Source organism: Aquarana catesbeiana, linkage group LG05 (genome assembly GCF_042186555.1).
Source record: "Aquarana catesbeiana isolate 2022-GZ linkage group LG05, ASM4218655v1, whole genome shotgun sequence".
In the NCBI taxonomy this organism is placed as follows: Eukaryota; Metazoa; Chordata; class Amphibia; order Anura; family Ranidae; genus Aquarana; species Aquarana catesbeiana.
In genome coordinates, this window is record NC_133328.1 from 82055504 (window position 1) to 82068411 (window position 12908).

Here is a 12908-nt window from a genome sequence, read left to right on the forward strand (position 1 = left end):
CAAAATGTGGAAAATTTCAAGGGGTATGAATACTTTTTCAAGGCACTGTATACTAAATAACCTGTGAAAGAAAGGTATATCTGTACTTACTTATTTTTAGGCCGGTTCAGTCCAGTTACATGATCTCTCCTGTGTCAGCCAGCAGCGAATGCAGGGGAGAGGAGAGAGTGCTACGACAGCAGCTAGTAAAGCCTGGAACGGTGATGTCACCCATAGGCTTCAATGGCCCATCCATTGTTGGTGCTCCCTCCTCTCCCCTGAAGCCAATGCTGGCTGACACAAGGGATCTGTGGCCTGGAAATAGGTAAGTACTGTATATACATCTTTCATGTACAGGTTAGTTAGCATAGCTGTTAGGAGGGAGAAGGGGGCAATTTTAAGGCTAGTTGGGGGTAAGCTGGAATCCCACATAAAGTTATAAAAAAACTGGTATCCTTGCGTCAAACATACTGTAGGCTCCTAGAGGGGGTCTTGGTGACCTAATATTGAATGTTGGTTTGTAATTGTGGATGGCAAAGTCTGCTAATATCCTGATATTTTCAAATAATGCTTATTCCTAAATATGGGGAGGTTCCTCGGTGTGAGGCTAAGTAAATGATAGAACTGTCAGACCTATTCAAAAGAAGAGAGGGCAATGACAATTTGTAAAAGTGCATTAGCCAAATAGTTTTCAGAATATTGCTATTTTTGGCTGGGTTCACATATATGTGACTTGGATGCGGCATCCGATTCTCATGACATGTGAGTGTAACCGGATCTCAATTAAGCCAATTCACACAGGTCCAGGGCAGCCGCAGAGTGGATTTCAAAAGGGTCTTGTGCATGTTTGGGTCTGGTTCATGTGTTAATTCAGTCCAAAATTCAGACCTGACTCGCAGCTGAACTGGTGACCAGACACGCACCGTACCCCAGGCACGAACCTGCGGCTGCACATATGTGAATCCGGCTTTACAAAAGATGACTGCTGATTGGTTTATATTGGTTACTGCACTTTGCAATCTGTCATTGCTCATTGTACTTCTTGTGATTGGACTGTTTGTTAAATTGCATATTTTTGCCTGTAAAGGTTCTCATTTATCCAGGTACAGTTAATAGTAGTTAATCACATTCAACTGGATTTGTTCTGTAATACTGAACACGTTTTGAAGCTTATCCAAGCCACTTCTTCAGTTCCAGTGAGTGTCAGTAATGTACTCCAGCACAGCACAGACGCCCTAATCTAATCAAGGGCATGAGGAGTGAAAGATCTGGAAGCACCCCGTTCTAGTTACATAATCACATCCTGGGTGTCAGGAAGACTGCATATGTGTTAATCCTTCAATTTACATTGCTGAGGGTGTTAAAACAGCATTGTATGTTGTGCAAGATCAGTGGTTTAGAATTTTTTGCGATACGGCACTGCTTTATTTTAAATGACAATTGCACGGTCATGCGACCCTGTACCCAAATAAAATTTTTGTCCCTTTTTCCCCACAAATAGAGCTTTCTTTTGGTGGCATTTGATCACCTCTGTGTTTTTATTTTTTGCAGTATAAACAAAAAAAGACCGACAATTTTGAAAAAAAAAAAAAAGCAATATTTTTTTACTTTCTGCTATAATACATTATCTCACAAAAGTGAGTACATCCCTCACATTTGTGTAAATATTTTATCATATCTTTTCATGTGACAACACTGAAGAAATGACACTTTGCTACAATGTAAAGTAGTGAGTGTACAGTTTGTATAACAGTGTAAATTTGCAACAAAAGTGAGTACACCACTAAGTGAAAATTTCCAAATTGGGTCCAATTAGCCATTTTCCCTCCCGGGTGTCATGCGATTTGTTAGTGTTACAGGGTCTCAGGTGTGAATGGGGAGAAGTTGTGTGTTAAATTTGGTGTTATCGCTCTCATGCTCTCATACTGGTCACTGGAAGTTCAACATGGCACCTCATGGCAAACAACTCTGAGGATCTGAAAAAAAGAATTGTTGCTCTACATAAAGATGGCCTAGGCTATAAGAAGATTGCCAAGACCCTGAAACTGAGCTGCAGCATGGTGACCAAGACCATACAGCAGTTTTAACAGGACAGGTTCCACCCAGAACAGGACTCCCCATGGTCGACCAAAGAAGTTGAGTGCACATTCTCAGCATCATATCCAGAGGTTGTCTTTGGGAGATAGACGTATGAGTGCTACCAGCATTGCTGCAGAGGTTGAAGTGGTGGGGGGTCAGCCTGTCAGTGCTCAGACCATATGCCGCACACTGCATCAAATTGGTCTGCATGGCTGTCGTCCCAGAAGGAAGCCTCTTCTAAAGATGATGCACGAGAAAGCCCACAAACAGTCTGCTGAAGACAAGCAGACTAAGGACTTGGATTACTGGAACCGTGTCCTGTGGTCTGATGAGACTAAGATAAACTTATTTGGTTCAGATGGTGTCAAGCGTGTGTGGCAGCAACCAGGTGAGCAGTATAAAGACAAGTGTGTCTTGCCTACAGTCAAGCATGGTGGTGGGAGTGTCGTGGTCTGGGACTACATAAGTGCTGCCAGCACTGGGGAGCTATAGTTGATTGAGGGGATCATGAATGGCAACATGTACTGTGACATACTGAAGCAGAGCATGATCCCCATGCCTTCGGAGACTGCCCCAGAGCATTATTTCAACATGATAACGACCCCAAACACACCTTCAAGACGACCACTGCCTTGCTAAAGAAGCTGAGGGTAAAGGTGATGGACTGGCCAAGCATGTCTCCAGACCTAAACCCTATTGAGCATCTGTGGGGCATCCACAAATGGAAGGTGGAGGAGTGCAAGGTCTCTAAAATCCACCAGCTCCGTGATGTTGTCATGGAGGAGTGAAAGAGGACTCCAGTGGCAACCTGTGAAGCTCTGTTGAACTCCATGTGCAAGAGGGTTAAGGCAGTGCTGGAAAATTATGGTTGATGCAAAATATGGACACTTTGGACATTTTCACTTGGGGGTGTAGTCACTTTTGTTGCCAGCGGTTTAGACATTAATGGCTGTGAGTTATTTTGAGGGGACACCAAATTTACACTGTTATACAAGCTGTACACTCACTACTTTACATTGTAGCAAAGTGTCATTTCTTCAGTGTTGTCACATGAAAAGATATGATAAAATATTTACAAAAATGTGAGGGGTGTACTCACTTTTGTGAGATACTGTACATATCTAATAAAAAAATGTAAAAAAATCTAATTTCTTCATCAATTTAGACCAATATTTTACAGTTGTGCTCATAAGTTTACATACCTTGGCAGAATTTATGATTTCTTGGCCATTTTTAAGAGAATATGAATGATAACACAAAAACTTTTTTAAATCATAATGACAACATAAACTACCCAAATGACCCTGATCAAAAGTTTACATACCCTGGTGATTTCGGCCCGATAACATGCACACGCGTTGACAGAAAGGGGTTTGAATGGCTATTAAAGGTAACCATCCTCACCTGTGATCTGTTTGCTTGTAATTAGTGTGTGTATAAAAGTTCAAAGAGTTTCTGGACTCCTGACATACCCTTGCAGCTTTCATCCAGTGCCACACTGATGTTTCTGGATTCTGAGTCATGGGGAAAGCAAAAGAATTCTCAAAAGATCTGCGGGAAAAGGTAGTTGAACGGTATAAAACAGGAAATGGATATTAAAAAGTATCCCGCTTACAATACGCCATACAGCACAGAGACAAGCCTCAAACCTTCTGGCACAAAGTCATTTGGAGTGATGAGACCAAAATTGAGCTGTTTGACCACAACCATAAACGCTTAATTTGGAGAGGAGTCAACAAGACTTATGATGAAAGGTATACCATTCCTACTGGGTCGCTGATGTTTTGGGGATGTGTGAGCTACAAAGGCACAGGAAATTTGGTCAAAATTGATGGCAAGATGAATGCAGTATGTTAGCAAAAAATACTGGAGGAACATTTGCATTCATCAGCCAGAAAGCTGCGCATGGGACTTGGGCATTCCAACATGACAATGATCCAAAACACAAGGCAAATTCAACCTGTAATTGGCTACAGCAGAATCAAGTGAAGGTTCTGGAGTGACCATCTCAGTCTCCTGACCTCAATATCATTGAACCACTCTGGGGAGATCTCAAACGTGCAGTTCATACAAGACAGCCCAAGAATTTACAGGAACTGGAGGCTTTTTGCCAAGAGAAATATGCAGCTTTACCATCTGAGAAGATAAAGAGCCTCATCCACAAATACCACAAAAAAACTTCAAGCTGTCATTGGTGTTAAAGGGGGCAATACAAGATATTAAGAACTGGGATATGTACATTTTTGATCAGGGTCATTTGGGTAGTTTCTGTTGTGATTATGATTTAAAAATAGTAAACACAGTTGACTGATAATAAATGGCCTCAACCAAACACTAACCATGAGTGAAAGAAAAGTTTTTGTGTTCGTATTCTCTGAAAAATTGCCAAGAAATTATAAATTCTGCCAGGGTATGTAAACTTATGAGCACAACTGTATATATTTGTTTCACATTCTGTTGCATATTTTTGGTAAAAAAAAATCCCAATAAGCATATATTGATTGGTTTGCACAAAAATTAGTGTATACAAACTATGGGATTCATTTATAGAATTTTAATTTTAATTTATTTTATTTTTTTTTACTAGTAATCGTGGTGATCAGCGACTTATAATGGGACTGCTATATTGCAGTGGACACTAACTGACACTTTTTTGGGAACCAGTGACACTAGTACAGTGATCAGTGCTAAAAATATGCACTGTCACTGTACTAATGACACTGTGTGGGAAGGGGTTAAGATCAGAGGTGATCAAAGGGTTAACTGTGTGCCTAGCTAGTTTTTTAATGTAGTGTGGGAGACGCTTTTACTAGAAGAAGGCATGAATTGGTGTCCCTGCTTTGCAGGAACACAGGATCCATACCTTCTGTACCGACAGAACGGCAATGTGCCTTGTTTACATAGGCAGACTGCTCTTCTGACTGTGTACCGAATGATCGGCAGGTGGACATAGAGTCCGTGGGACCCGCTCATCAGCTCCATCTGTGTAAAGTGTGTGCTAACTGCTGGCGCCATGACGATACCCGGAAGTGCAGAATCACATGTATATTTGTGAATCTGAACAGCTCGGCCTCCCTGTAGCAGTAAAACTGCTATAGGGCAGTCGGCAACTGGTTATAATGCCTCTTGTTTCTTTCTCTGTTCAGTGAACCTCACTATCCAAAAACTGTCTACTGACCAGTAGAATTTACCCTCCCGTGTTGGGCCATTTGAGCAGTTTCGTCTACCTAATTTAAGTCTTTCCATTCCTCACTAAACATAGTTACTTCACTTATGTTTGTGTGTTGGTCTTTTGGATATACAAGCATAGGAATTGGATGGCTAGTAGTAATTATTCACATTCAGCTGGATTTGTGCATTGATCTTGAGGATGTTTCATAGCTTCTGAGTTACTTCTTCAGTTCCATTAAGTGTTGTAAAGATATCCCATTAGAAGTGGCTTGGAAAAGCTATGAAATGCCCTCAACATAAAGCACAAGTCCAGTTGAATGTGACCACTACTGCATAAATGGGACTCTTTATAGACAAGGAAATAGGTGGGCTGTTTGCTGGGGCTAAACATTACATTTCCATACATCAGCCCCAGTTAACTAGCATGCTTTACCAAATATTATTATACATTTTTTATTTACCCTTTTTTACTTCAGTTTGCCTCCTGCCTCCATTCTCGCCTAGGCAAGAATGACAATTCAGTCTCCTCCTGCAGCCTCCTGGGACATAGATATCACATATCCCAGGAGGCTTTACTTCCCTGATTCATAAAGCAACATGTAAACAAAGGTGGTGCCAGATCTTGCACATGTGCAGACAGAGATCTGGCGCCACATCTAATTATATATTGTTTTATGAACAGAGGAAAGTAATGCCTCCTGGGATATGTAATGTTGATATCCTGGGAGGGATTATTGTCCTCCACTTATAGAACGATATGTAAATGGACATGACATCAGATCTCTGCATGTGCAAATTCTGGCATTGTGTCAAACATTTGTTACATTTATAAATAAATGTAGTTTTCCAATTTAATAGTGTTTGAAAAAGCAAAAAGGGTTGCTGTTGCCTGATGTTGGGAACTTCATGCATACCTTTTAGAAAAATAAAAATATAGCAACCTTGACACACAGTCAGTGCAATGTGCATGTAGTTTTTGCTGTATCTGTTCAAATTAAAATGAATTCCTTACTTATGTATAGGTGACTGGTGCACTTAAAATGAATTTGTTCCTCAAACACAATGACTACTTTGGTGACCCAAGTATTTAGCAGTGGAAAATCGGTTTTATTTTTACACCTTTTGCTTAATTCCTGACTTCTGGATAGAAAGCAGCATGGATCTAGGAGATTATAACCCTGCTCTGTTCTTTGATACTGCACATAATTATTACATTTTTGCTGTACCCAAAGCTTTGTATTTTACTGGAACATTAAAATGTACTTCTAGGGAATAAAAAAAAATTGACAGTAGTACCTGGTAGCTCTCAGCATAATTTGTCTCATACTCAGGCAAGATTTACATTGCTGTAGGCACACAAGTTATGGTGCATTGGTCCTATTTTATGACCAATGCACCAACTAGAAACAAAGCGTTACTAGACCTACTGATTACCAACAACAAAGACCTCATCACGGATGTGAAAATAGGGGCAATTTAGGAAACAGCGATCACAGGTCAATTAGTTTCAGTATAAATCACACAAATAGGAAACATAAGGTGAATACAAGACACTGAATTTCAAAAGAGTAAATTTCCCTAAACTATGATCCTTGCTAGAAGGTACTAAATGGGATAAAATCTTAAGAACAAAGAACACAGAGGAAAAATGGGTATGCTTTAAGAGCATATTAAATAAGGGTATTAGCCAGTGCATCACAATGGGAAATAAATTTAAAAGAGCTAATAAAAGTCCTGGGTGGCTTAACTCCAACGTAAGAATGCATATAAAATTAAAGGAGAAGGCCTTCAAAAAATGTAAGGCTGAGGGATCATTATCAGCATTCCAAATTTACAAAGAATGCAACAAGAAATGTAAGGGTGCAGTCAGGGCGACTAAGATAGAACACAAAAGGCACCTAGCAGAAGAGAGTAAAAAAAATCCCAAGGAATTCTTTAAGTACATAAATAGTAAGAAAGGGAGGTCAGATTATATTGGTCCCATAAAGAATGATAAAGGGAATTTGGTTACTAAGGATGGAGAGATGGCAAAGGTATTAAATGTATTCTTCTCCTTAGTCTTCACAAGGGAATCGGGGGGCTTCAGTAACCAAAACTGCGATGTTTATCCTCATGACACGTCACAGGAAGCACCCTCATGGCTAACAGAGGACAGAATTAGAAATAGACTTGAAAAACGTAACATTAATAAGTCACCGGGACCAGATGACTTGCCCCCGAGGGTCTTTAAAGAACTCAGTCAAGTAATTGCCAGACCATTGTTCCTAATTTTTACGAACAGTCTACTGACTGGAATGGTAGCAGCTGATTGGAGAAAAGCCAATGTAGCACCAATATTTAAAAAAGGGCCCAGATACATCCCTTGGAATTACAGACCAGTTAGCCTAACATCAATTGTATAAAAGCTCTTGGAGGGGATGATAGGGGACTATATATAAGAGTTTGGTAATGACAACGGTATCATTAGCACTAATCAGCATGGATTCATGAAGAATCATTCTTGCCAAACCGATCTATTAACCTTCTATGAGGAGGTGAGCTGCCATTTAGATAAACGAAGGCCCGTAGTCGTGGTGTATCTGGATTTTGCAAAAGCATTTTGATAGAGTTCCCCATAAACGTTTACTGTACAAAGTAAGGTCCGTTGGCATGGACCATAGAGTGAGTACATGGATTGAAAACTGGCTACAGAGGCAATTTCAGAGGGTGGTGATAAATGGGGAGTACTCGGAATGGTCCGGGGTGGAAAGTGGGGTCCCCCAGGGTTCTGTCCTAGGACCGATCCTATTTAATTTATTCATAAATGACCTGAAGGATGGGATAAACTGCTCAATCTCTGTATTTGCAGACAATACTAAGCTAAACAGGGCAATAACTTCTCTGCAGGATGTGGAAACTTTGTAAGAAAATCTGCACAAATGAATGGGGTGGGCAACTTCATGTCAAATGAGATTTAATGTAGACTAATGTAAAATAATGTATTTGGGTTGCAAAAATATGAGTACAATCTACTCACTGGGGGGGAGAACCTCTGGGGGAATCTAGAATGGAAAAGGACCTGGGGGTCCTAGTAAATGACGACAGGCTCACAAACTGATGCAAGCAAAGCAACCAGAATATTGGCATGCGTTAAAAAGAGGATTAACTCCAGAGATAGAATGATAATTATGCCACTCTACAAGACTGGTTCGGCCGCACCTGGAGTATGCCTTCCAGTTCTGGGCACCAGTCCTCAGGAAAGGATGTGCTGGAACTGGAGAGAGTCCAGAGAAGGGCAACAAAACTAATAAAGGGACTGGAGGACATTAGTTATGAGGAAAGGTTACGAGCACTGAACTTATTCTCTCTGGAGAAGAGACAATTGGGAGGGGATATGATTTCAATGTTTAAATAACGTACTGGTGAGCCCACAATAGGGATAAAACTTTTCTGCGAAAGGGAATTTAATAAGACACACGGCCATTCACTAAAATTAGAAGAAAAGTGGTTTAACCTTAAACTGCGTAGAGGGTTCTTTACTGTAAGAGCGGTAAGGATGTGGAATTCTCTTCCACAGGCAGTGGTTTCAGCAGGGAGCACCGATTAAATAAAAAAAAAATATTAGATAAGCACCTGAATGACCACAATATACAGGGATATACAATGTAATACTGACATAAAATCACACACATAGGTTGGACTTTTTTCAACCTTGCCTACTATGTAACTATGACATTTACTTGTTGTCCTGGTTCTACCTGGTTTTGAATACTGTGCAAATAATTTTATTGGACTACTTCTGATGATGGGAAACAATGCACGCCCAATAATTATAACTGAAAAGCTGCCAGTTTTGCTTTTGCTGCCTATAGGCAAGTGGATGGTGGCACCCAGCAGCAGTCTCAATCCTTCTAGGGGTCTACACCAGGGAGACTTTTACAGGTAAATAACATGCATAATACACATTAAACGCACATATAATTATTTGGCATGATTTTTCTTCAAATTAATGCCTGAGCACTGAGCTGAGTGGTTAGCTGCTTGGCATATTGTCATTAAATCTCTCTGTATACAGTTTATCTCTGAATTTTGTTTCTGGTTGTAGTATAGTCCTAAGCTGGCCATAGATGGAGCTATTTTCTTTTCTGCAACCACAGGTTGCAGTAAAAAAATCGCTTGATTCCCCCCATCAACACAGTCAGTGTTGATGGAGGAATGCCTTCCACAGAGCCATTGTGTTCTCCCGGCGGGGGGAGCCATCCCCTTCGGGAGAACACAGTTATTGCTGCTAGTGATGATCGATCATCTTGACTAAACAAAATTTTTCCTGGGCTATACATGGTTCGAATGTTGGCCAGTCTCTGTTGCACCAACCGTGATTCAAACCATCTATGGTTGGCTTTAGCCTGTGGATATGCATAGAGAAAAGTCTCAAACGCAGCACACCTAGCAAAGCCATTAGTAAACAGGTGAAATCAGTCTCAGCAAGCTTCATCCAAAGCAACCAGCCAATGCATTTCAACCCGCCCATAGGGCTTAATCATGAAGGTTGTTGGGGTCGTGGCTTTGGATGAAGCTGGCTGAGGCTGCTTTCACCTGTTTACTAATGGCTTTGCTAGGTGTGCAGTGTTTGGGACCTTTTTCTGTGCATATCCATAGTATGTTGGGAGTTAGATGGACTCCTGCTCAGCCATCACCCACTACAGGAAACACTGGATGGATTTACAAGAGCTTGAGCAGAGCCCCTACGTTTTTTAAGGTTATAGGCTTAGCCTATTTAGCAATTCACTGTGAGGGTTTAGTAAAGAAAAGCGTGTCTAAGAAGATGTGCCCGCTCTGGGGTCACAGGGAAGCGGCCTTTCCCTTCAAGGGTGTGACTTTTTATTTAGACAAATAATAAAACCTGTTTCATCTCTCTAAATTTACAAGAATTGTTAAAGTATAGGTCCAATGTAATTGTGTTTCATATTGTAAACAAAAGGCTTGTTTGCGACTCCTTTGCATATATTGCAAACCCATAGCTAGTGCTTGTATCCTGACCTATATGTAAAATGCCTGATAATGTGTCTTGATCAATCCCTGCGCTTTGCTCCACCCTTCCCAGTTTTTTGGTTTGTTTGCCAAAGCCTTAGCTGTTAATGTCCTTCATGGCTGGCTTTCTGTACAAGTAATTGTGAATGTTAATGGTCATGCTCTGTGTGTTAAATTAGCTCCAAAAATCCAGGATTCCGCTGTTATGCTCAGTGCTGGGGGATGGATGTCAGTAAAATGTTCCTGAAGACCAGTTTGTTTTGTCCATGGAAGTGTCTTTCTGTGTCCATCTAAATTGTGCCATATTTTACAGAAAACCATTCAGCCCCTCCAGACGTTACCACATACACCTCAGAGCACTCCATACAAGTAGAAAGGCCACAGGGATCTACGTCACGGGTCACCTCTAAGTACGGCAATGCTGAGCTTATGGAAACAGGCGACGGTGAGTACCTGTGAACTATTTTAGTAGGTATGTTATAAATGCATTACTGTATTCTTTAAAGTGGAACTCAACTGAGGTCCCTTTCACACTTGTGTGACTTGTCCTGTGACTTGGGACTGCAAAGTCGCATGATAAGTCCTTCCCCATGATTTCCAATGAGTACCATTCATATCTGTGCGACTTCAAGTCGCACTGCCTTCAAAGTAGTCCCTGTACTACTTTGGTCCGACTTTGATGCAAGTTGAGGTCCATAGACCTCAAGTTTACGCAGGCATTCCCTGAAATCGTAGCAAAATTGCGTGACTTTTTACGTCACGGCAGTGTGAAAGGGGCCTAAAGCTACTTTACACTGGGCAGAGGGAAAACTGCCCACCTGTGTTCATGACCCGGGTGCATTCACTCCCAATATGTTGAGAAACTGCCCAAACCCAAGCACTGCTCAAACGGAATGTTGATTATTGGGCATTTGGATCATACTTGCATATGAGCCATCCTCCTATGTAGAATCTGCTGTGTTCTTATTTGTCCTAATTATGATCTTTAGCCAAAGTCACGGGTGATTTGAAAGGCAAGCTAAATCTGTGTGAACAAATTTCAGTCCATTGTACTTGAGATGAAGTTCATTATTTTGAGAGCAGTGGAAAATAATTAATACTTGCTGTATTCCTCAGGCCTGCAATTTCTCTACTCCCATAGTAATGAGTATCGCCTCTGGCATTGTGGGTTACTAATTGCATGTGCATTAAACCTCTGCTGGTAGATCACTGAAGCATTCCACTTATCAGTGCATGTAACAAGCCTGCTACCTTTAGAATAAATGGAACCTGTCATGAACTGGGCCTGTAATGAAATAATGTATAAAACAGGGATTACATTCTGCAGATCCAGAGATGCATTGTAATCTTTGAAATTATATGCAAATGTGGACTTCTGCAAAGAGTTGAGATGACCCTTACCCCTCCTTCCTGCTGAGGAAATCTGTTGGTCAATTTGATGATATGTGTAAAATTGCTGACCATAAAGAGACTGAGAAGGTAGGAAAAGGTTGGGCCAAGCTTGACTTTTTGCAAGATTTCGTATAGCTTTAGCTGTTTATTTTTTTTGTATTTATCATTGTGGTTTTCGATTTTCCACTGAATAAAACCGCTACTTATAAATCATTAAAACACGTTCAGAATTGTGCCTACTTAATTTTAACAGCAGTTGCAGAGCCAGAAGTTATGGTGGCCTATGTTGTTTGATGCCTTGGAAACAACAGTAGTAATGTGCTTTAAAGGACCATTGTTGTGAACATTTCTATAGTTTTCTATATGCAATAAAACAATGGAAATAGAATTTAAAAAAAATTGCATGCAATGGTTAATCATATTGCTTTTTTCCCTAGTATTAGTTAAAATAACTAACTCTAATGTATATAATGTTAACCTTCAATTAAATCATTCCCTGTTCCCAAAGGATCTCCCAATCTGATAATCTTACTGCACAGAGACACATGCTCTGTGATTGTCCTGAGAGTGTGTTATTAGATTGTGGGATATAATCAAAGCACATGGAGGAAACACACTCAAACACAGTAAGGTTATGCAAACACCATGAATTGAACCCAGGATTGAGTGCTAAGTGATTTAATTCCTGTCATTTACATATACACTATCTGTATTCTACAGTATACCTTGTAAGACTTGCACATATATGATACAGGAGGAAGGTACCAAATATTAAGGCAAAAAGGAATGCCCTCTTCAAAGTGGAGAAGGACCATGTTAGGTATTGTATTAGTTTACAGTGGCCTTTTCCTGAAGGCTGTTATTGTTGGTCTTCTAAAAAAAATACTTGGTGCCTAGCTTTGTCTTACATGAATACTTTTTTAATAAGGGGTCTAAGCATGCTTGTCTTATTGGAAAGGAGACTCATAATTTCTTATCTCTGTACTTATAAGTTAGTGACTTAGTAAGCATTGAAGCCAATGCATCAGCATAACATCAAGGCAACTAGCATTTCAGGATGCATGATTAGCAACGACAGTCCTTTTTTCACCATTATCACCCAGAGAGAAAGTAATGGAAATGCCATCATTTTTCAGCTATCACTAGAACAGGAGGTAAGAGGAAATCTTCTAAGATCAGTTTCACTTCATTTTGGATACATTTTCTTTTACTCCCTGGTGTACACTACTCTGCAAACGTTCTAGGCAGGTGTACAAAAAATGCTGTAAATTGAGAAA

The 12908-nt window shown here is 40.4% G+C and overlaps 1 protein-coding gene across 8 annotated transcripts in view; it reads left to right on the forward strand.

Annotated features, from left to right (window-relative positions):
- The window catches only part of DIP2C (disco interacting protein 2 homolog C), a 751814-nt gene that overhangs the window by 401562 nt on the left and 337344 nt on the right, over window positions 1-12908 (forward strand). For all 8 annotated transcript variants that reach the window (XM_073629914.1, XM_073629915.1, XM_073629910.1 and 5 more), the window contains one exon: window positions 10553-10684. In XM_073629914.1, the coding sequence (XP_073486015.1) occupies window positions 10553-10684 (132 nt within the window). The remainder of the gene's footprint in view (window positions 1-10552; window positions 10685-12908) is intronic.